This window comes from Leptopilina heterotoma, unplaced genomic scaffold (assembly GCF_015476425.1).
Source record: "Leptopilina heterotoma isolate Lh14 unplaced genomic scaffold, ASM1547642v1 Lhet_42, whole genome shotgun sequence".
In the NCBI taxonomy this organism is placed as follows: Eukaryota; Metazoa; Arthropoda; class Insecta; order Hymenoptera; family Figitidae; genus Leptopilina; species Leptopilina heterotoma.
In genome coordinates, this window is record NW_025111078.1 from 3874172 (window position 1) to 3900322 (window position 26151).

At 29.5% G+C, this 26151-nt stretch overlaps 1 protein-coding gene across 4 annotated transcripts; it reads left to right on the top strand.

Annotated features, from left to right (window-relative positions):
- The first annotated feature begins 956 nt into the window (after window positions 1-956).
- On the top strand, window positions 957-25893 carry LOC122506471 (guanylate cyclase 32E). Of its 4 annotated transcripts, none has more exons than XM_043618675.1 (23): window positions 957-1223; window positions 12121-12330; window positions 12652-12849; window positions 13093-13215; window positions 13295-13490; window positions 14309-14386; window positions 14742-14986; window positions 15162-15307; window positions 16143-16281; window positions 16537-16627; window positions 17611-17813; window positions 18018-18194; window positions 18430-18534; window positions 18763-18834; window positions 18916-19081; window positions 19181-19388; window positions 19466-19600; window positions 19683-19795; window positions 20105-20256; window positions 20546-20644; window positions 23937-24081; window positions 24603-24701; window positions 24778-25893. In XM_043618675.1, exons 2-23 carry the CDS (start codon window positions 12136-12138, stop codon window positions 25551-25553), a joined length of 3861 nt encoding a protein of 1286 aa, XP_043474610.1. In that variant the 5' UTR covers window positions 957-1223; window positions 12121-12135; the 3' UTR covers window positions 25554-25893. The 4 variants fall into 4 exon arrangements, with proteins under 4 accessions (XP_043474610.1, XP_043474612.1, XP_043474611.1 ...); XM_043618677.1 differs by having other exon boundaries at window positions 13093-13188; XM_043618676.1 differs by lacking the exon at window positions 957-1223 and adding an exon at window positions 11706-12040.
- Window positions 25894-26151: the final 258 nt, after the last annotated feature.

The following is a 26151-nucleotide window of genomic DNA, read 5'->3' on the forward strand; positions in this document are numbered from 1 at the left end:
GAAAAATATATTTAACAAATTTTTATTCATTTATCTTATATCAAGTGAAAAATTAAATTACAATTACTTTCCTTTTTAATTAATCTCCTTTTTTCATAGTATATATATTTATTTTTCCAGATTCATTCACATTATGTAGACTTACGCAATATTCAATCGTCCCTCATTGGTAAAAAGAAATTGTGTGCATGTCACATAATGCGGGAGACAAAATACAACTATCTATATATGTATATATCGAGTCTATAGAAGGTTATATCGCCTTCTAAATATATCATCAATAAAATTTCAATCTAGACATATCACTTTTACCTACAGAATTATATTATTATGAATTCTCATTTTCTTCTGTCATAATATTCTCAACAATCTCTTGGTTTTAAATTTAAACTATTAATAAGAGTAAACATAATATTTAATATTTTGCACCACTTACAGTTTACATATTTCAGGCTGCTAAATAATGGAGATTGAATTCCTCTACTTAGTGATCGGTGGGCTTATCGCAGTAATTGCCACTGCTTTGACAATATACTTTTGTCATGACAAAATAAAAAAGTTGTTTACGAAAAATAAGGATCCTGTTGCTGATGCAGCTGCTTCAAATAGTGGTACACCGACTGGTTCATAAAATTTTAGTAAAAATTATCTTCAGTGCAAATAGTTCAAAACATCCTTAAATTCAAATTAAAAAATAAAACAAAAAAATTTTTTTTTCTGATTACACTATTTGGTAGATTTTTATTTAGTTTTCCGTTACTATAAATCAATTTCAATCTTTCCTTTTCCCATTGACAGAAAATTGATGTTAATTTTTCTAGTTTCTTTAAATGCGGTCTACGATCATGAGTAAAAAAAAAATTTAAAAAAGAATATAAAAATCTCGTTTTTAGGGTAAAAATAATAAATAAATAAAAATAGGGTCAAAAGAATTTCAAAAATATAGTAAAAAAAAACTGATCATGCGCCTTTCCTATTATTATATATCGAGAAGCGGTTCACGTTCTCCGTTTGAGAATGAAACGAAAGCGTTGTCAGTCTGTTCGCGCACGCCTTCGTTCAATGTTGTAGAATTTTCAAGACACTCGCGCAATTATTAGAAGACAACTTTGCGCCGGCGAAATTTTTTTTCTAAACAAGTGCCAACTCAAAAAATAAAATTCGATATGAATCATTTTCATCAGGAGTCATAGGTGTGATAATATCCAATAGTTTCCAGTGAGGTAATGAATATTTTTCTATTTTCCTATAAAATAATTTGCAAAAATAATTGTTTTATATAAAATTAAAATAAACAAAACTTTTTGGAAAAAAACTATTCGCAGAATGTAAGAAATTCAAGTAAAACTTATTTTTTGGAACAAAAAGTAAAATTTTGTCAATTTGCAAAAAAATATAAACATTTTTATATTAAAGAGGGGTTAATTTTTCAAAAGAAATAATATTTTTAATCATTTTTCTAAAAAAAATTTGATATATAAAATAATTAAAATTTAGAATGCAAGTAATTTAAAATTATTTATTAATTTATGCTTTAATTTATATCACTTGTATTCTATATTTTAATTATTTTATATAATATCAATTTTTTTTAAGAAAAATTATTAGAAATATTATTTATTTTAAAAAATTAAGCCCCCTTCCAAGTAAAGATACTTGGGGATTAAGGGTAATTCGATCCGAAGAAAAGTTCAAAATTGTATACAATTATTACAAACTATTATAAATATTTTAATAAATTATCATTAATAAATATTTTATGTATATTCGTAAATTAGTTTCTTATGGCAAAAAAATATTTTTATTATATATATTTTTTACACGAACACGTTTGCAAGTAACTTTGAAATTAAGAAAAGTTGGATTTCAAAAGAAGAATCGTCGCGAAATAAAAGTTTCTTGAAGTACTATAAAGAAACTTTTGCAATAGCCGCCTTATGTTGGGGGTTTTCTGCGATGAACGGGAATCTCGTGGATAGAATTGCCAATGCGCTTTGAAATTCGCAAAGTAAAACGTGCACATTCCTTTGCAACTTGACGATATATTAAGCGTAATCGAGCAATTTAATTAGAGTAAAGCGAAGAGTCTTTAATGAACTGCATTTTTAACAAATAAAGCCCAATAATGACTCTTAACAATATTTGCAATTAAGACAAATATAAAAATTTATCAGCAAAAATAATAACTCTACTAATAAAATTTTTTTTTCAAAATAAATATTTTTTAATTAACTTAGAAAATTAATGTTTAAAACAAAATTTAATATATTTTAACAAAATTTTAAGTAATATGCTTACTAATTTAATATCCTGTTTTATTTCTTATTTTGAAATAAAAAAAAAAATATTTTTCTAGTTCTTATATTAAGGTTAATGATGACAGTGATGTTCAAAGAAAGACTCAAATAAAAAGGAGTCCATATAGAATAAAATAGAGCTGCTTGCCTCTCTTGCACTGTGCACGCATTACGTGACCAACTTATTCTTAGCGGAAAGGACCTCGGCGTTTGTACTTTATTGCGATAACGTAAAAAAAAAGAGGAAGGAAAAAAGCTTGAAACTGAGGAAATGAGATAATCTTAACTTTAAGCTTGACAAAGTGTTTGATTAAAAGTTTCATAAAAGCGTACGCTTTTATATTGCCACCTTCCTAAACGGAATGTGCAATTGAAAACTATTTTCACTTCATAACCGGCAGCTAATATATATTCGTCAATATATTTCTGACTTCAGATTTATAGTCACTGACCCAGAAAACCCCTAGTTTCCAATCATCATAAAAATTCAACTATTTCTTAAAAATCTGTCCGCCATATTAGATCCGCCATTTTGTATTTCGTAAATTTGATAATATGTTACATATAAAGAAAAGAAGATTGTCTTGAGAATTTTCAAACCCAAAACAAATAACAAGTTATGTAATCACAAACTGTCAGTTAATGTTATAATTAATTATTAATTAATATTATAACCAGTTAACTTGTCCTGAGGATTTTCAAACCCAAAACAAATAACAAGTTATGTAATCACAAACTGTCAATTAATTAAATAACCATTTCGAATGAAATTAAATTCCTTAAATTAATTAAACACCCAAAAACCCCTAGATACCAAGTTTCATAAAAAATTAACTATGTCTTAGAGTCCGCCATATTGGATCCTCCATTTTGAATTTTGAAAATCTGACTCCAGGCTCGTAATCAGTGATCCCTAGAAGTCTCGAGTAAAATTTAATCTTGGATTTGTGTTTCGTGTTCAAAAATATAGATAGGGTACTCTGGTAAGCAGCGCGAGATACATTTTAGTATTTGATAATATAAAAAGAAGTCTTTTTATTATCCATGTTGATCACGCGTCAGGTACTCGTAACATTTCTTCCCTAATAGACAAGTGATATTGATGAAATGAGGTCGCGCGCGAAGTGAAACATATATTTATAATTAACACTACTTTTAAGTGGGGATTTTAATTTACAATTTTCACTAAATTACGGATTTTTTTAATCACTACTCTCTGTTTATTATTTGTTACGTCAACTAATCCACATTTCTTTCCCTAATGTTTTTTCAATTTAATTTTAAATAGTAATAATTAAAATTTGGACTAGTAATTCTCATAAAATATCTTTTGATGAATATTTGTTATATCTTCACAAAGTTGAATAATACTTCCGATCAGGGGCTATACTTAAATTATGTAACGCTTTTTTTTGTGGACATTTTACACCCTTCGTCCCCATGTAACAATCTTTTCATTGTTCTTTATAGTTGTTATTATTTGTTACAATTTATTATTAACTTGTTATTAAAGTCTAAATTGCTCTTTATATATAAGAAGAAATACATCGCTAAAATAAATACTAATCCTTAAGGAGGCAAAGAATATTATCACAAGAACGAAAAATAAATGTAAGATCAGCAAAGGCAGAATCGTGTTAACAAGACTTCAGGAATATTTATCCACGAATTCAAAAATCTGACGTTGGTTTCACAGGAGAAGAAAAGTTCAGTCAAAGGAAGTAGAACTATTTAAAATCTTCTAGTAAAAAAGAAGAGAAATATGTCAAATGATTGTAAATACATCCACTTGCTCGATGACTACATTGATTTATTAGACAAATATATAGAGATAACGGAATATTCCCTTCACTTGTACAACAATTGGTTTCAATGTAAAACAGAATTGGTATTACTGAAAGAATCAAAAGATACTATGAAAAAAACAATTCCACTGACAGATTTAGAGGAAAACATTAATTACAAATACGAAAAATGCATCGAGTCATTCAACTGAAAACTTGAATTTACCGCAAAATAATTTTTCCGAAAATATTTCTTCAAATTTCCACATCAATCGCATTTCTGGTTCTAGAACTTCAAGTCCTAGCAGTATACTGATATTAGCCGATAACTGCATTTTTAATAAGAGAACATAACAATTCTAGATCTTTTATTAATTATTAACAACTGTATAGACTAAAAAAGAAATATGGTCGAGTATGACACATCAACATGGATCTGGATTAGCACAATTTCTTTATTATTGATATGCTCCCTATATATTATATTTTTTATCTACGTAATTTAGGAATAAAAACATGCAATCAAACACAGAAACAGAATTTAATGGAAGATTAAGCAAAGAACCATGAAAGAAATTAAAAGACACAAAAGTAACAATATGCTGCTATTTAAATCTAATAATTTTTCTATAATAAGAGAAAACAAAAAGTATTAAATCTTTTACTAATAATTTTATATAGTAAACAAGACAATTATGGAAATGGACTCATCAACATGGCTTTGGTTGTCAGCAATTGCACTGCTGATTATCACCATTGTTAGTGTAATTCTCATCATAGTATTTTGGAAATAAAAGTATGCATTTTTATAAAACGAAACATAATTAAAAATTAGAGAAAAAGTATGCAATGAAAAAAAATCTAAATGTTGTAAAGGAACAGAATTTTTTTTTTCGTCCGATAATATTCTACTTCTAGCGCATTACTTTTGAATATAGTATGCTGATATTAAAATCTAATACTCCTTCTATAATAAGAGAAAACAAAAAGTATTAAATCTTTTACTAACAATTGCATATAGTCAACAAGAAGAACTATGGAAATGGATACGTCAACATGGCTTTTTATTGCCTCAATTATTGTCCTCGTTATCACCGCAGTTAGTTTAATTGCTGTATTGATATATTGGAAATAAAACTATGCATTTTACGTAAAAAAAGAAACATAATTAAAGATTAAAAAAGCATGTGTTGCAAGAAATTAAAAGTCTTCAAATTACAAAAAAAAAATGTTTCAAAAAAAAAATATTTTTTTTTGTCCTTGTCCTTTTTGGCCATCCAAAAAGCAAGAATGTAATTATTGAATTCAAGGTCAGTACCCCATTTGAGCAAACCAGAAACGGGAAGTTCGTGTTTATAATCTTTTATTTCTTGCTGTTCAAATTTTCTTAAGTGAAAAGCCCCACCACCACGATATTACTTTCCCACGAAATGTTACCTGAACTAAAATTGTTAATATACTGAACTGTAAACTATAAATGTTTATAATCTTTTATTTCTTGCTGTTCAAATTTTCCTTGGTGAAAAGCATCGCCATCACGATATTACATTCCCAGGAAATTTTATCAGAATCAAAATTATTACTAAACTGAACTGTAAACTCTATATGTTTATAATCTTTTATTTCTTGCTGTTCAATTTTACCAGAACCTTAGTTATTACTAAACTGAACTGTGAACTCTAAATGTTTATAATCTTTTATTTCTTGCTGTTCAAATTTTCCTTAGTGAAAAGCCCCACCACCACAATATGCATTCCTTAAAATTTCATCAGTACCACAATTATTGCTAAACGGAACTGTAAACTCTAAATGTTTATAATCTTTTATTTCTTGCTGTTCAAATTTTTCTTAGTGAAAAGCCCCACCACTACAATATACATTCCTTAAAATTTCATCAGAACCACAATTATTGCTAAACGGAACTGTAAACTCTAAATGTTTATAATCTTTTATTTCTTGCTGTTCAAATTTTCTTTGATGCTGCCCAATTTGGAAAGTAGTCCAGGTGGTACCTTGTTACCCATATCCAGCTACATGTAATTAAAAAAAATTCATTTTCTTCAATGCTTGTGGAGTAACATATTAAAACTTCAAGATATTTCATTAAATTTTATCATGAAAAAGAAATTCCTCAAAATATGTACTGGACCATAACTATTTTTAATCCAAATACTTATTTCTTTTCCAAATGTATATAGTTTTAAAAAATATTACCTATAAGACATGCTTAGACTTATTGTGGACCGATTATTCCTGTGGCGATCAGTACGAGGAAGGTTATAGTAATTATAGTAGTGACAATGATAGTAATAGTCATGATCCAGAAAGGCCTTATCTGACTATGATCAGACATTTTTCTTTTTGCTTTATGGATACTCAATAGAAGAGGATAATGAAATATTTATTTGCTTCTTCTTATTAAAAAGAATTGGTATAACATAATAAGTACCTATAGTTTTTGAACATTAAATTTCAAAATTATACCAGATTTTTCTAGTCATTCCCGTGTTCACATTTACTGGGCCATAGAACAAATTTATGAGATGAGTTCATGATGATTTCAGTTGTAAAGGATAAGTTTTCTAGTTCTCGTATTTATTAATTATATATTTTTAAGTGAAAAGAATTTTCAAATCCTACGAGGGGTCTATATTTATTAAAATTCTTCTTTCCTAGGGACTCGATTCTGTTCAAATTATTAATAAGAAAGAAACAGATTCATATATACACATTTATAATTTTATAAGGTCAGTCAGATAAACAAAGGCAATAATGACGGATATTATAACTTTGCTAATGGTAGTTCTTTTTACGAACTTTTGTGCTATTTGTTTAGTGCATTATTTTTATGCTGAATTACAAAATTTCGTCACAAAACATGTTCCTGATAATATACGCGAAATTCTTGCCATTTAATCCTGTCGGAGTACAACAAAAACGTTCGAAATGGAAAGAATCGTTTTAAATTATAAAATTTAAAGTCTTAAAAAATAAATTTTTTTTCCTTCAATTAGAAAGATCTTTCAGCTTACTTTTTTGTCTGGAAAAGACTGTTAAAATGAGACTGAAAATCTGTTAAGATGTGAGAACATGCAAAGAAACCGAAATAGTCCAGTTGAAAAATTGTGTCAACTTTAATCTATGGAGTTAGAGACATTAGTTAAAAGCTTTTCAGGTGTATTTCTGAGCTATTAATTAATATTAACGAAAACAATTTCGAACGTTTTTCAGTCAATACATTTTGAAACGTTAAATAAAACCATTTTAATAATTTTCTTGTGATCAAAAAAAATTTTATTTTTTAAAATGTTTTCTTATTTTAATGTTATTTTTTTTTACTCTGTAAGTTTAAGTGTTTCGTACCATTGCTCTGGTAGGACTTCTTTTGCGACTTCGACTACTTTTTCATGATATTTATATGATAAATAAATTGCCACTACATTCGCAATTAATAAGAATAATATATCTTCGATAGATTCAAACATTGTTTATTTTTATTGTACGACTGATTTAATGTTATGTTAACTCTTATTAATAGACTAAGGAATAGCATTAACAGATATTTGTGACTAGATTTAGTAAGTAAATAAAAAATTAGAAAATTCAATCTGCAGACACAATTAAAAAAATTTCAATTACATTAGAAGTATTATATCGTCATAAAAAAATAGATAAGTTTTAGAATGATCCAGTTAACAGATCCTAAATATCTACCCAACAAACCGCATTAACAGATAAAAATCTAAATAGAGTTTAGTATATATATAACCAAATTAAACTATTTCTCTTCGTGTTGTAATAAACTCGACATAACAAGAATTTTTAAATGTGTTACTGCCTGAGGAATATCGGTCTCCTTTTATGTCGCAATAAATGTAAATCAGCGTGAAATATCACTTCATATAGAAACAACAGTCAGCCTCGGGGTGATATTCTTCTTAAATTCTACTCCAGCGGTAACGCGATTTGATCGACAATAATTTCGCTCATTACTCAATACTTTCATTTGCAACTTGAATGCAACTTTTTTTCTCTCTTAACTCTATATTTGTTAAACTTTATAATAATACTAAATTTATATAAAATAGCATGTGATTTTATATAAAATAAAAAATTTAAAAAAATTAAAAGTATAAAAAAATAGTTAAAAATAACATTCACTTTATAAACTCTCTTTTTCACTGGTTTCGAAATGTGAAACTTTTTATTATATCTGACGATGACAGAATGACAGTTAATCGCTCTCCAAAAAATAAAATCCTGACGCATGTCCTCTATACTAGTTTCGGACCTCGTTTCGAACCTGAACTATTTTTTTTTACTTATTCGAAGACCTGGTAATATTTTTTATTGTCAGGATCTAAATTATATCCGATTTTTATCTCTTAGAATATTTAATTGAAAGCTCTAAGAAAATTAAGGGACCAGAGTCAATAAAAAATAAAATTTCATCCAATAAATCTCATACCAGACGTTAATTAAAATAGTGAAGGAGCTTCACGTTTCTTTCAAGCTTAAATCTAATGAGCGAAAATTATTCATCTTTCAAGATTGACTGCAAACTTTCCAGTACCCTGCAGATTAATAAATATGGATACAATTTTTTTTTCGATTTCTGTATTATTTTAAAATGAAAAATTAATTTTTTTTAAGAAAACAATTCAATAAGACTTTATTTATCTTAAATAAGGTATTACGTGTGTTTCTATAAGTTGTGGATTTTTGCCGCTTTTCCTTGACCGGTCTTTCATTCTTTAAAAGACATTCAAGATTTATCGAGGCCTACTTGAAAATTTATTGATGCTGTACACGAACTTCAAAGATTCTCACGTTCATCGTTATTCTCCAGTGCAAAAAGCCCTTCATTACGCGGTGTGTCTCACGTGAGAAAGAAGAGAAAGGTGACGAACTTGCGTGGCCGTCTATAATTGGACAAAGTTTTATTAAAATCATTAAAATTTGCCTATCAATTGGTTTGTATAAATGTGAATATAAATTGTAATTATATTCTATTTTTTGTTTCCAAATAATTCTCAAGAAAAGACACGGTCAGCAAACAAAAATTTGTCTACTACTACTACTTAAAGTAAAACAAGTGAGAGTGGATTGAACGAAAAGTGTATCACAAGCCACTCCATAGGAGATCGATTATTGTTAATGATGTCCCGTGGTTTTTACCGGTTTTCTTCATTACACTTAAGTTCCTTATAGAAAATTTTGACTTTCCGGTAAAATCCACTTATAAAAATCAGATTCCCCTTTTATAGATTGACAATAATTGCTTACTCTGAATGATATAATGAAACACTCTAAAAGGCAACGATCTAATTCCACTTTTTCCTAATGTCTTTGGAGTTTATTCTCATTTCATTAGTTTAAATAAAAATCACACCACAATTCTCCAATTTTTTCTACTCTTGTCAATGAATTAAAAAATTTATTTTCTACAAACAAAAATATTGTAATAAAAAGTTAGACTTGAAAATAAATGTAACTTTTTTTCTCTCAATTGGAACATTGTTTGAATTTGAAATCTATTGTCACGTGAGTGAACAACACCAAAAGCCATTAACTATTGCTTTGAAAATGGATATTACGTCAAAGCTAGCTACACTTAAACATTATCGATGTAACAGGCTCAAATATACCAAACACCCATATATGAATTTTTAAAAAATTATTTTACAAATTTAGAACAACCATTTTTCTGCAAAAACTGATTAAAGAATTGTTATTGTATACTAATTTTTTGCCCATTAGAAAAGAATTAATTTTTCAACTACCAAGACATCTGTCTTGAATAAAATAAAATCCCTCAAATCAAAGAAAAGAATCTCTTCAGAATTGAAAGATTATTTATGTAGAATTATTTTGAGGGGAAAAATCTTATATGAAGTGCGTGACATGTACGACAAAAAAGCTTTTGCGAGTGATTTGGTGGACAACATGCTGTCATGGGACAACAATTCTGAATGTATTTGAGATGAAGCTAAAGCCTTGGGATGTTAAGCGACCCTATGCGTATATTTGATGGATGAAACCACGTTTTGCCACCGACGCATTTTGACACACCGTCAACGCATCAAACTGTACACATCGAAAACCCTTCTCGATTCTATGATTTATAGAGTGTACATAATTTCTCGATAGGCAGGCGCTTTCACGTGTTTTATCTTGTTAGTTCGTTCAACTGAAAATGATCGACAACCTCGAAACTGAGTTTCAAAGAGTAAATATCACTCTCAATTAATTATTGTAGAAGTTTATTTTAATAATATACTGTGAACGAGAGAGGGTGAGAATTTTTTTAATATTTCAAAAACAATAAATGCACAATTTAAAAATTTTAGAACATTTACAAATTTGAAACCATATGTTACAACAATTGCTGGCAAAGTAAATGTTTAAGAATTTTAATTTTTGAGTAATGTACGCATTTTCGAAAGTATCGAAATTTGTTTTGAAGTGACGACAATCAGAGTGACACGGGAGACCCCAAGGAGACAATACAGCATATATCTCAGTAGTACAAACAACCAGTCTAACAATAAACCATTGAGAAGACATGGGGTACCTTCTCTAAATGTTTATAATCTTTTATTTCTTGCTGTTCAAATTTTCTTTAGTGAAAAGCTCCACCACCACGATATACATTCCTTAAAATTTCATAAGAATCAAAATTATTTACTAAACTGAACTATAAACTCTAAATGTTTATAATCTTTTATTTTTTGCTGTTCAAATTTACTTTACTGAAAAGCCCCACCACCACGATATACATTCCTTACAATTTCATCAGAACCTTGCTGATATTACATTCACACGAAATTTTACCAGAACTAAAATTATTATTAAACTGAACTGTAAACTCTAAATATTTATAATCTTTTACTTCTTGCTGTTCAAACTTTATTTAGTGAAAAGCCCCACCACCACAATATAACGTTTCCGTTAATTTTACCAGAACTTTAATTATTATTAAACTGAACTGTAAACTCTAAATGTTTATAATCTTTTATTTCTTGCTGTTCAAATTTTCTTTGGTAAAAAGTCCCTCCACCACGATATGCATTCTCATCGTTCTTCATCAGAACCACAATTATTGCTAAACAGAACTGTAAACCCTAAATGTTTATAATCTTTTATTTCTTGCTGTTCAAATTTTCCTTGGCGAAAAACTCCACTACCACGATATACATTCCTTAAAATTTCATCAGAACCAAAATTATTATTAAACTGAACTGTAAACTCTAAATGTTTATAATCTTTTATTTTTTGTTGTTCAAATTTTCTTTAGTGAAAAGCCCCACCACCACAAGAATTTTTATCAGAACCAAATTTATTACCTTTTTTCTTGTTGTCGATAAAGTAGCAAATTGACTTATCATTCGACGTGACATTCCCAAAGGTAGTAACGTTTGTTCTAACTACAGTATCTTAATTAATAGATGCCAGGTTCTAATAGTTAATTGAAATAATAATAGTTAAATGAAGCATGTAATCAAATATAATTATTAAATAAAGTGAATGCAGAAAGTAAAACAAAGCGATGGGTAAATTTCTCAGAAACATAAGCCCACCAGTTTAAATAGAGCTTAATATTATTATCTAGTTAATTGAAACTATGTTACCATCACAATTTTCTTAAGCTGCTTACTATGGAAACCTATACTTGTATGCATAATACATTCACTTAGTCCATACACCCCACAAATGGAGTTTAGATTGCATACTTAATGACATGTTAGTTTACCTATCTAAAACTTATTCATTACGCGCATTGCATTTAAAAACAATGAGGATACAGATTTTTGTTTTGTTTAAATACAAAATCAGAAAATAATTTCAATCATAATGGACGACATGAAGGAATAATATTATTATTAGGAATAACATTGTAAGGAAGAAATGAAAATAAATTTTGTAAAATAGACAAAATATGATAATTGTATATCAGAGGTAACTAGATTTAAGATTATAACTAAGAGCGTGGAAATGTAGACAGCTGTGAAAGGGAATTTACGATTATGTTCTTGCAGGGTTTGCAGTTGGGCATGCCACTGGTACACTTGAAATGGTCTAGTCTCTTCGTGACGACGTTGTTAACTCTTACATTACTACAGGTGGGTGTAAAGGGTAAAACTTTCACCTTGGGATACATTACAGGCTCAAAGAGACGGCCAAACGACTTTGAGTATCAACGTCCTGGCTTTCGGATTTCCGGCGCCATCACCTTGGCTGTAGAGGAGGTATATACGTATACACGATTAGTATTATACTCATGCACCCACATTACTGTTTACCTGCTCCTAAACCACATAATCTTCACTATGTTCCTCGCAAATCTCCCCAAGCTTTAGCTCTAAACCAAATTGATCTAATCTCACGTGAATAATACACATACGTTATATATGCATTTATTATTTTCAATTTCATACTTAAATAAAGTTATCAAAAACTGTGCTAGTTGTATTTTTATTTTACTTTCTTATTTCGATATCAACGCCATATAATGTTAAGAGTGCGGAATCCAAGGCATCTGTAAACAGATTTTTCCAAAAATTCCTCAGGTAAATGCTGGTGAGTTAGGTAGACGTGGTCACAAACTGGAATTTCTGATTGCCGAGACCTACGGCGAAGAAGAGACAAGCATTTTGATGACAGCAGATCTTTGGACGAAGAACGTCAGTGCTTATATTGGGCCACAAGAAACTTGTGTTCACGAGGGACGAATGGCCTCTGCCTTTAATATACCAATGATATCTTATGTAAGAAAATGCCTTTCAACAAATTCTTATATTTAAGGGTCATTCTCTTAAAAAGACCGAATTTAATAGTAAAAATAAAAAAGATCATAGTTCCCTATGATGTTTTTCTTAAAATTTTAAATCATAACTTAAAAAATGTTTGATCAATACAAACTGCAAGCATTCCTAATTTTAATTTTGTTCTATTCCTAATAATGACCTTTCACTTATTTTCATGTGACATAAATTTACTAATGTTTACAGTTTTGTACACATCATGAAACATCAGACAAACTAGAATTTCCAACATTTGCCAGAACGCGACCTCCTGATACACAAATATCAAAATCTATTGTTTCGGTACTTACTGCATTTAATTGGACAAAAGTATGTTCAACTAATTTTATAGAAAAGAATGATCAAAATAATTAGTAAAATTAATTAATTAATGCTAACGATATTTCAGGTATCTTTTCTATACATGAATTCAAGTTTATTTGAATTCAATAAAATGTCAACAGTGGCAAGCACAATTTTGTCATCATTTGCTGCAGCTGGTATTACAGTCAACTATTTGCAATGTTGGGAGGAACCCTATCACGTGACTCATATGAAAAATCCTTTTCACAAACTTGTCAGCGAGACGTATAGTGAAACGCGAAGTAAGTACTTGAGTACAAAGCTACTATAAACTAAAGTTTCTGTTGAACTTGCATACGCATATATATACAATACCCATAGACTATGGAGTGTTAAACATGAAGTCCAGATTGGAGGACAGAGTTTACTGTTTGGGAGTTTAGTTTACCATGCAACTACTAAATATATCTTAAATGTAATTCACGTATATTTGTATCACAATAATAGACTCAAATGTTTATAAATTAAATTATAAAATACAGAAATCAATATAATTGTTAGATGATTATGTTGTTTCTGTTTATTTATAGCAGCCCGCATTTCACTCTGCGAGACTTGAATTAACATTGATTTGTATTTTTGCATAAAAAATCACCCGCATAACTTTAAAAGTCCACATGACAGTTATCGTCTGTCGGAATATTGAAAACCTAATTAGTTTACTTAAAGCTTTTTCTCTTCTCAAAAAAATGTCAAAAATATCTGGTGTCGCGCAAATACTTTAAAATTAATTAATTTCAGTGATAAATTTGTTCAATAATATGCCACAAACAAGAAGTTCAGTAATTTTCTATTTCTTGCTGTTCAGTACCTTCTCTGAATGTTTATAATTTTCTATTTCTTGCTGTTCAGTAGATACTTTGAATGTTTATAATTTTCTATTTCTTGCTGTTCAGTACCTTCTCTGAATGTTTATAATTTTCTATTTCTTGCTGTTCAGTAGCTTCTATAAATGTTTATAATTTTTTATTTCTTGCTAAATACTTTACTGGATAAATATTTGATAAACAATATAACTACAACAATGTTTACTATTTAAATCGTTTTTGATTCCTTACAGTATATATCATACTCGGAAATTATTACGAGCACATGGGATTATTAATGGCTTTAGACGAGAGAAAACTCCTGGAAAAAGGTATAATCCGCTGTAAGACGTTCAGGTACATATTAGAACGCAACAATGCTTCTTTTTTATAACCGTTATTTTTAATTTAATACTGTTTTAATTTATTATCTACAGCAATATACAGATTATAGTAACAAACATTTGTCTCCCAAAATAAAATTGAACAAAAAATATTTCCCTGTTTAGAAAATAATAGCAAGTAATTATTATATTGATGGGGATTTTGTAAAAAAGAGTACGGGGTACAATAGCAGAATTGTAACATATTTACAGGAGGAATAATATTTGCTTTAATAATTTAACTCATTAAATTTTCGAATGTGTTTGTAATCTACAATTCATGTTAAAGGATTTATTATTTCAGGTGAATATTGGGTGGTTGGAGTGGACATTGAACAATATGACCAACACGAACCTGATAAGTATTTACGGGGTTTATGGCAGAAACAAACTGATTTGAAAATGTTAAAAGCATTTCGAAACTATTTCAGTATTGTCGCTTCACCGCCTGTTAGTTTCGATAATTTCACAACACTAATTAACGAATACAGACGAAAACCACCATTCAACTTTAGTAATCCAGTGGACAATCTTGGAGGGGTTGTTCAGGTGGCTAACAAATTTTTCTTTAAAATATAAATTGCATTTTTTATCCCATCTTTATAGAAAGTGCACTTTTAATATAAATCATTAAAATTATAGTGCAATCATTTAAATAAAATAAAAATAAAATGTTTTACTGAAGATATGAATATTGATTCTGTCACATTGTGTTACAAGGCAGATTGTACCAGAGACGGCATATTTGTATGACGCAGTTCACCTTTACGGGAAGACATTACTTCAGGCATTAGACGAAAATAGGGACCCGTTGAATGGGAGGGAAATGATATCCACATTGCATGGTGTTCACTATGAAAGTGCCATGGGGTAAGTTTTCTTTTATCTTATTCCTCTTGATCAGTGACTATGACTACTAATTTCATCCCTGACTTATTAGATCCTAGGATATTCACGTCCCCGGTTTCAAGATTTTCCGTGTTCACCTTGAACTATCCTTTATTATCGATTTGCTTCGGCTCGGATATATTCATCACCTTTTTGCTTCTGAGCTGCTCACATGGATACCTTCTCCAAATGTTTATAATTTTTTTATTTTTTGCTGTTCAAATATTCTTTAGTGAAAAGCCCCATCACCACGGTATTACATTCCCAAGAAATGTTACCTGAACTAAAATTGTTAATATACTGAACTGTAAACTCTAAATGTTTATAATCTTTTATTTCTTGCTGTTCAAATTTTCCTTGGTGAAAAGCATCGCCATCACGATATTACATTCCCAAGAAATTTAATCAAAACCAAAATTATTACTTAACTGAACTAAAAACTCTAAATGTTTATAATCTTTTATTTCTTGCTGTTCAAATTTTCTTTAGTGAAAAGCCTGCTTTTCACTTTGGTTAAACTAAAATTGTTACTAAACTGTATTAAAACCTTCAATAGAAGTAATAAATTCTTTAAAGAATACTATCAATGTAAAAGAGAACGCAGATGGAAATTATTATAATTTAATAAAGAGTAAATTTACGTGATGAAATTTTTTCAAATTTAATACATTTTTTCTTCCAAACTAACAGTTCATTAAAATGATTAATGCACATGAAACTGTTATCAGATTACATGATACTATATTTTATATTAAGTGCTGGTCATATACAGCAACAGGTAGATTGTTAAATTGTTGGCTGTGATGTCTATGTGCAGGTACATGGTGTACATGGATGAAAATGGCGACGCAGAGGGCAATTATACTCTAATCGCTTTAGATAATCGATCCCCAAAGGGACATGGACTTTACCCGATTGCACATTTTATCGGTAAAGACGAAAAGACAAATCTTCCGGTAAATTTTACGCCTTTACTATCTATTTTGAGCTTGGTTTATTGGTTTTATTTTTTATAAAATTAAAATGATTCTTTAAATAATGTGTTTAGAAAATATTTGCTAAAATAAAATTTAAAAAATATTTTAAGTGTGAATTATTATGATTTAAATTATTATTGGAATTTTTTAAAATTAATTAAATTTCTGATATTAATCGCATTTCTGAACAAAGTTATTTTACAAATGCAAAATCTATGTTCTTTTCGCCAACAGAAATTACATTTCATTAGAGAAATAACATGGCTGGGGAATGGACCACCAGTAGCGGAGCCCTACTGTGGATATCATGGAGAAAAATGCAACTGTAAGTAAATATTGAAGTAGAAGTATAATCATGTTTTGTGGTCTTGTCATTTTATCATTTAAGAGACGTCCAAAATTATAATCTTTTATTTCTTGCTGTTCAAATGATCTTCAGTGAAGTACCCCGCTACGACATTTTAATCTATCAAGAATTTTCATAATTTTTTGCAACTGCAATAGAGTTATAATTCTATTTAAAAAAATTAAAAATAATATTTGAGATTAGAATTTCTTCAAATATCCTTGTAGTCCAGTTAAATTAATTTCCAGATACTAAACATTATTTTTATCTTCGACATTTTTTTGGAATCTATCCAAAACTTTAAATTTGAGAAGAACGTCTAGTAGTTTTATGCAAATACCGTCTTATACATACAAATACATCTGTAGCATACCCATATAATATAGTATAATAAAAAGTCTATTGTGATCTGAAGAAACTTAAGCGTTCAGAAATTCTGCCCTCTCTCTTTTCTCCTTGGAAAAGCTATTCTTATGCTTCTTTGCATTTGCAAATGCTTTCGGCACTTTCTATTAGGTGCATAGCGTAATCTTTGCCAGGAATGCAAAGTTCTAGGCTAAATCCTCTTGAAATCGTATGCTCAGTATTTGAAAGGATTGTTTTCAAAATATTTGCATACTCTGCTTTCGAGATAATAAATACCCTAACTCATTTACCACTTCGTAGATTAAATTTAAATTCATCTAATAAAACAACAAAGTCAACGATTATTCCGAGTGGTAATAAAAAAGAAACGATTCCATGCACAGATGGTCTCTTCAGATACTAAAATTTTATTAAATCGAGGGGATTAATATAAATTAGTAAAGTGATCTTAAATAATTAAGCATTAATCAAGAATAAATTATTAATTAAATTAAGAATAATCTCCCTAATTTGAATTACTTAAATGGTAAATAAACTTTCAGTAATTCTACCAAATTTATTTGATGTAAATTGAATTTATTTCTAATTACCAACAGCTTATACTGGCGAAATAGTAGGAGGAACCGTAGGCGGATTGATGCTGGTTTTATTAGCAATATTGTTAATCCTATACAGAAACTGGAGATACGAACAAGAACTTGATTCGCTTCTTTGGAAGGTTAATTATAAAGATATCCAATTAAAGGAATCTAAAGATGTCACAGCGAATAATGATCAAATAGTGAAAACAAATTCAAAGGTAAAAAAAAATTTTTAAATTACATAAAAGTTTTTCCCTTAGCAAATGTAAAATATTTATAATTCTAAAATCTAATCGTAAATTTCTTGTGGGAAATGAAGACTTGTCTCCACAAAGGATTTCGTCACCAATTTCCACTCGTTGCACAATTTACTATTTACTTCTGTCAGGAGGATGTTGACCGTAAATTAAATATATTTGCAGAGTCAGCCTTTCGTAAGAACTAGTCAAGTTTCGCTGAGTTCAAATCCGGATGCTGACTTTCGCTATTCGATGATTTACACACAAGTAGGCGTTTATAAGGGTAGAATTTTCGCCGTAAAGAAAGTGAGGAAAAAATCAATCGAGATTACAAGGGAAATGAAAAAGGAGCTAAAAGTGGTTCGTATTGAAAGCAAATAATTCTCCCTTCTTGAAATAATAATTTTTTTTTGTATCATTTCTGAATACAGAATAATTGAGAAAATATTACGAAAGCAGATATTTGAGGTTGTTATTTTAAATGGACCATTGAATTAATTCCACTTTAGACTCAATAATTAAAAATCTTCGAATAGCTTTCTAACTTAATAACAATTTCTTCTATCTATAAAAGGATTCTTTTCATTAATTTTAGATGAGAGATTTGCGACATGATAATTTAAATGCTTTCATCGGCGCTTGTACGGATCCACCAAATATTTGCATTGTCGTTGAATATTGTGCCCGGGGAAGTTTAAAGGTTGGTACGTACCAAAAGGACGTGATCAGAAAATTATAATGTTTAATTTGAATTAAATATTTTTATTGAAAAATTTGCTTTAAAAGAAGTTTGAGAACTTTTCGCAATAATCAAGAAATGTATTTCCTGGTCATGGCAATGATAGAAAATAATTTATTACCACAAACAAATTGCAAATTTCGAAGCCTTTTTAAATTATAGTAGCTTACAAAAATATTTTATGTGCAGGACATACTAGAAAACGAAGACATCAAACTTGACAATATGTTCATGGCTTCCCTGGTAGGTGATATTGTAAGGGTAGGTATTTCTAAATATTAAAATTATTTAATTATAGCCCACACTATTGTATTTATAAAAAAATATTATTTCGTTTCCAAGGGAATGATTTTTCTACATGAATCCGTCATGAAGTACCATGGCTCTTTAAGTACATCAAATTGTCTAGTAGATTCACGTTGGGTGGTGAAATTAGCAGACTTCGGATTTCATGAGTTTAAACGCGATGCTGATTATGATCCAGAGGATGTAATGAAGCGATATCAAGGTTATAAATGTTTCACAAGTACTTTAATTTTTTTTTTAAATTCAAATTTCGACAATGAAAAAAATTATCAATCAGATTAAAACTCTACTTTTTTAATAGCATTATTATATCGAGCACCCGAATTGATACGAGCAACAAAAATATGTGAACCTACGGCAAGAAATTATCAAAAAGGAGATATTTATTCGTTTGCGATAGTTCTCTACGAATTGCAAGGACGTCATGGACCCTTTGGTGTCACTGATCTGACACCTCCGGAAATTCTCAAAAGAATTATAACTCGAGAAATAAGTTCACCTCCTTATAGGTAAGAAAATATATTTATTATAAATGATATTACAGAAATTCGAATTACTTTTTATATTTTGAAACTTATTGTTTCAGACCACCACTAGGCCAGCTAGAAAATAATTTTGATTTTATACGGGATTGTCTAATAGAATGTTGGTCAGAGGATCCGGAACTACGACCTGATTTTAAAATCATAAGAAATAAACTTCGACCCTTACGCAAAGGAATGTAAGTTTCCTGAAACAACTAAGGATGGAAGTAACTTTTCATGTGCTCCTGAATTCAACTTTATAAAAATATAATTTTTCAGGAAACCAAATATTTTTGACAATATGATGGCGATGATGGAGAAATATGCAAATAATCTCGAAGCCCTTGTTGATGAACGAACTGATCAATTAACGGAGGAGAAGAAAAAAACAGGTAAGCGTAGTCTTACTTTAGAAAAGTTTAAAATTTAAATCCTTGTAATGTTTTATTTATCTGTAGCACACGTCGAACCCTATCCGACGAATGAAAGTAGATATAAAAAAAGATCAATTTTTTTCGAGTCAGGGGTGTCACTCTCCCTTAAGTACACAGAATAAGACTCTTCCAGAATTAAACTAAATAGAGTCAGAAATAAATTACTCTCAATATTAAAGTAATATTACTTCTCATCTTGCGAGTAGAATTTAATACTCGTTGACCTTATAATTAAGCAAATTAACACAAATTAGAGTTTTCATTTAGATGCACTATTATTCGAAATGCTGCCAAGATACGTTGTTGAGCAATTGAAACGAGGCAATAAAGTTGAAGCTGAAAGTTTTGACTCTGTCACCATCTACTTTAGCGATATCGTTGGTTTTACTTCAATGTCAGCAGAAAGTACACCACTACAGGTAGGTTTTATTTTTAATTCCATTTGTAAAAACTGAACAAAAATTACCGCATATGACATTTAACTTGTGAAAATTCAATCCACGAAAGATACGTACCAATTAAATTTTCCATTCAGCGATACATTCCATTAAAAGAAAAAAAAAGTTTAAAAAAATAAACCCTCCCGTTTGTTTTCACCTTGGAGAAATAAATTCCAAATGCAAATGTTCGAAATTCAAAAATAACTCTTGTACATAAATAAAACAACCAGCGTGGAGTTAGTGAAAAGTTTAAATGCTTTACTTTTAGGTAGTTGACTTCCTCAATGATTTGTACACGTGCTTTGACTCGACGATTGAAAATTACGATGTTTATAAAGTGGAGACTATAGGCGACGCTTACATGGTGGTGAGTAATTTTACTGTATAAATACTTTTACTTTCATAAAAATCTAATAATAGACGAAACTGCAATGCAGCGCTTGTATACTGACTTTAAAATAAATTATATCTATTTTTTATATAATTATATTGATCACGATGGTTACGACAAGTGTAACCCCCTTAATTATTATTAGTTATAGTGAATACTACTAGAAGCGAATTAATCAATTTATCCATTAAATTCAGAACATTATGAAATTGTTTTAATAACGATTTCATTATCCTAAAATATGCATACATTATCTGGTGAAGTAGAATTTGCAAAATATGTATTGTTTAGAATACGGTAGTTCTAATGAAAATTGCAATTTAATGGCTCCTCAATAATGTGTAGATGAATATAATGATGTAATTGATACAGTAATTGGGAAATTAATTTGCAGATATTGGAACTTGCAAACAATCTGTTACATTGCTGTATTCTATCAGATAATAGGGTTGGTGATAATTTGGTGTACGAATAGGTTTTTTACTTTTATATATTTTTCTTCTATTGATCATAAATAATGTTTTTTTACTTTACCTTATTGTACTGCTCTGACGCATCATATTGAGAGTCCATCGCCTGTCCTGAAAAATATTTAAATGAATTAAATTTTAATATATTTGTTTCTAGATAAGTAAATTCTATTGTCTAAAATTTCTTTAATCAATTTCATTTCAATGGTCAAGAGATTGCGATCTCTTATAAAAAAAATACAGAATATCCAATTTTATAATAAATATAAAAGCATTTTTCAAATGCCATTTGTAACCTTGAAAATCATTTAGATTAAAAAATTGCTTTCAACTAAATTGTACCCATCAAATTTCCATGTCAAATAAAAAATTGTCATTTGGCAAATCGCTTCTATACGAGTAGTCAAATGAAGTGCTTCGTCAGAGAGTTAAAGTTTTAGTTTAATTCTGCTTTGCGGAATAATAGTTAAACCTGTTTACTTTCAAACTGTTTAAAATTTCATATAATAGGAAGTATACTAAAAAAAGAAAAAATTTTAAATTAAAATTAAATTAATTGAAATCTTAAACGTCCATTTAATCGTACTGATTCAAATTGCAAAAATTGTGAACATGCTGATAAAATTAATCACCGTTTCAGGATTGATAATTTCGAACTGTTTGGTAATAGGAGGTAATGATACCGAATGGATTGAGAGTCTTGAAGAAAGTGTGAAAAATGATCGAAACATTTATCAGGTGATATTTTTGATTCACGACATATCAGTGATTGACGATCCCATCTACAACAAGATTATTCAAAAATTATCGAAAACTATTCCAGTTCATGAATGCACCCTGGCAAATTTTAACAAACTTTCATTTTCGGATTTTATTACCTACAATCCACGAATTTCGCTATTTGTTCTCACAAATTCTGAAATTAACAGCAAACTAAATGCAACCATCGACTTTTTAGTACAACTCTCACAATTAAAACGACGACCTAAATGTCTACTGTTGCTATACAATGAAATTCCAAGTTATCGACGCTTTTTCGAAACACTCTGGATCGAACAATTTTTGGATTTTACTGTTATTGAAATCGTCAAACAGACTCTTTTCACAAATGACAAGAACCTCAATTACAAAGTACTTCATTACAATCCTTTTTTGAAGTTGATTACTAATGATACAGCTTCTTGCAAAACAATTTGGTTTCCTGACAAACTAAAAAATCTGCATGGTTATCGACTTGTTGGTAATCTTCTACATGCTCCTCCGGATGTAATTGTCTCACAAACATCGAAGAAAATTTCCGGTCTAGGAATCACGAAATTAGAACATTTGACAAAACATTTAAATTTTACGGTTGTAAAATCAGAGATTACAAATTGGGGAACATTAAGTTGTATAAAAACAGAAAGTTCAGGAATTTCTAGAGCTCTTTACTATAACGAAATTCAGATATCTGCGATTGAAACATCCATCGCGTTTTGTAATGGAAAAGGTCTTGAAAACAATAAAGGTTTACGACGATCAGAAGTCGGATTAGTCGTACCGCTCATCAGAAAAGATGTCAATTATCTAACATTCCAATGGCAAATAATGAATATCTTAATAGTAATGATTTTACCATTTTTCTTGTGGATTATTTCAAGAATTATGAACTTTAATAGTGAGGAGTGGAAGAGTGACTACTTGATCCGAATTGTTTTAGGATCAGTTATTCCAAAAGAACCTACGGCAACAATGGAGAGAATAGTATTCGTAGCATTTGTCATCGGATGTATTATGTTCTCCTCGGAAATTTTCACGTCAATAACACGAGTCCAAATGCATCCTGAACCACCATTTAAATACGAAACATTCGAAGATATTCTCTCCTCAAATCTAACAATCATGATCGATAGAAACTACTTTTTTGCTATGAAAAATACCACCAACGATGTTCTGCAAAAGATTTTAAACAAATCGACAATTATGTATTCCAAAGAAGACGAATGCGTGCATGATTTATTGAGATTTAAAAATTTATCCTGTATTATGGAAATACCAAGAGCGGAGAATTTGGTTCGAAATAAAAGAGATAAATGCGGACAGTCATTGGTTAAATTTTTGAGAGGACACTTTCCATCGGCTCCTACTATTGCGTCACTGGGTGCAGGTTCACCTTATATCACTCGTTTTGATCAAGTAGTACAAAGATTTATAGAGTCTGGCATTAAGGAAAAGTGGATGAAATCATATTCTACATCGGCAGAAGTTTTTTTCAAATCTGGAAAATCTTGCAATTCTAGACAATCCGAGTCCGTGGTGACAATTCGTCAAATTCTTTCTCTTTCTCTAATTGGATACGTCTGCTCGACTTGCATTTTGATTTTGGAATTACTTTCTAATCATTTAATGAAAAAATAAATTTGTTACGTTAAAGAAAAGAAAATACAGAATATGGTCAGTTGCTGTTTGGGAATTAAATTTTCTTATATGCTTCTTTTGCAGAATTTAAGGGAAAATAAAAAGTTTTTTCAGCTTTACAAATGGAATAACTATTTGATCAGCTCTCTATTACAAAAATAAAATCGGGAACACGGCGCACATAGTAAATCAATGAAATGTGTTACTCCTAACACCACTCTTCTTTTTCCACCCGACCACTTGTTATCCACATGAAAATAATTTCTTATCAATTTAGATCGCAGTCAAAGAAATGAAAAACATTTTTAAAAATAATATGCAATTAACGTAAATATAATTAAATTATAATTCAAGGCAATCAATTAGTTTCAAATGGGTATCATTTTAATTTTCTATTTCAGGTGAGTGGACTGCCAATACGAAATGGAATTCAGCACGCAAGTGAAATAGCCAGTATGTCCTTGTGTCTTCTAAATGCAGTCAAACAATTCACGATTCGTCACAGACCGTTAGACAAATTGCAGTTACGCATAGGAATACACTCAGGTGAGAGTAATGCAACACGTACATATATATTCTAAATTAATATTTTCCTTTGAACTATCGCTTACAAAGCATTTCAATTAAAAATATTTAAATAAAATTTTAATTTCTTAAAAATGAAAAAAAAAAATAGTTTTTAATTGTAATTTCTGGAATCTAAACAGATTTGTAGGACATGTCAAAAAATAGAAAAACAATTCCCTTTGAAATCAATGTAAATTTCTCTCGGCGGTTTATTCAGAATATTCAACGCAAGTTTACTATCTCTTGGGAATCCATTAACATTAAACGTAAATTTTCATTGATTGAACATAAAATCTATTTACTTAGTCGTAATCAGAGACGATTTTTTGTTTTAATATCTACGACTGATTATACAACTATTAAATGTTTTGTTGATATTCTAGTTAAAATTCTTTATGAGCGCTGCAATGATTGATTATTTATAAGTCTTTTAATTTTTAGAGTAGTATAATTTTTATTTGATTGTTCTTTTAACGGAAGAAGCAAAAAATAATTTTCAGGTCCAGTTTGTGCGGGTGTTGTTGGTTTAAAAATGCCACGTTATTGCCTATTTGGAGATACAGTTAACACTGCGAGCAGAATGGAATCCACTGGATCACGTAATATAAATTTTTTTTAAATTTCAAAAAAATCATCGAAACAAAAATAAATGAATTGCTTTTTTTTCCCCCACAGCATTAAAGATCCACTGCAGTCTCGAGACAAAGCTCCTCCTCGATCAGCAATGTGGCTTTAATTTAATAGAACGAGGGATCATTTCACTAAAGGGAAAGGGCGAAAGAATGACCTATTGGCTGATAGGTGAAGATCCAACTATGCGAGAAATTCGTTCAAAGGAACGATCTTTACGACGTATTGGAAATTGTTCTATTACAAAGAAAGCGATAACAATGGATCCCTTAGTGCCAAGGAGTTCCCTAAAAAATAAAGCTCTCACAAGGACAACATTTCTACGATGTTCGAGTGAATCACCAAAAAGATTACGATTCGCCAGTTCCGATCAACTTGATAAAAAAAGTATTCGTAATGGAAGTCAACTTGAATCAATCGCCGATAATAGTCCATGCAAGGGAACAATCACTTGTCCTGGAAGATTATCACAAGTTGAAAGTATGATTTCCAGTAATTCGTGTCCATGCGTGGAAAAACTTTGTGACACCGAAGTGTTTCCAATTAATATCGATTCATTATCGTCAAATAATATTTTTAATGAAAATTTTCTGAACATTACACCAATGTTGAGAAATGATGATTTTCTGAATAATGAAGATTCAACAAGCACGAGTCTTGAGACAAAAGGTTTTTGGTTAGGGACCAGTGACTATTTACGAATTGCTTGTAAATCAGCTCCGAATAGTCCAAAAAATAGTTGTACTTTTTTAAATGCCCAACAGAGAGGAACTCGTTCTACTGACGAGATAGATAGTTGGGACGTTGCTCCTCTTATTTAAATATACTTTTTACTTAAATAACTTTGAGGGCGGACTGAAAATCTCTTTTTGGACAAAAGTAACAGCAAATTATTCCATTTTAAAAAAATCTAAATTTTATACTATTCAAATGGTATGAAATGACTGATACCCTAAAAACTGATGACTAAATGAATTAATAAACGGAAATTAACATTCGTTTCTATCTGACGATAAAAAAAATTTACTCACACGCGCCCTCGAGTCAAGAGACCTTTTTGGTCCAAAATTGATAAAAATCAATTGATTATTATATTTATTGCAAAAACTTTTGGATATTGTTAAATATTGAAAGAAGGGAACTAAAAAAATTTCTCCTATTCTCGAATATTAAGTTTTTTTACTTTTTCTTTGAAATCAATTGTCGATATAAATTTTTGTAAATTGTATTTTTTCCTAAATAATGTTTTTTTCTTCTACTAATCATAAAATAATAATTTTTCTAAATACTCTCTGCTAAAATAATTTCGATTATTTTAGCTCGCTTTCATGTAATATTCTAATACATTAATCGAGAGTAAATCGTCAGTCCTGAAAAAGAAAATTCAAATTTAATTATTTTGAGAAATAGTGAAAATTT

Bases quoted from the DNA above. Each gene is read 5' to 3' on its own strand.
- LOC122506471 (XM_043618675.1), top strand. From the start codon at position 12,136: ATGCCACTGGTACACTTGAAATGGTCTAGTCTCTTCGTGACGACGTTG. The intron at 12,331-12,651 runs GTATATACGTAT...AAAATTCCTCAG, and splicing joins TCACCTTGGCTGTAGAGGAG to GTAAATGCTGGTGAGTTAGG. The intron at 16,282-16,536 runs GTAAATTTTACG...TTTCGCCAACAG, and splicing joins ACGAAAAGACAAATCTTCCG to AAATTACATTTCATTAGAGA.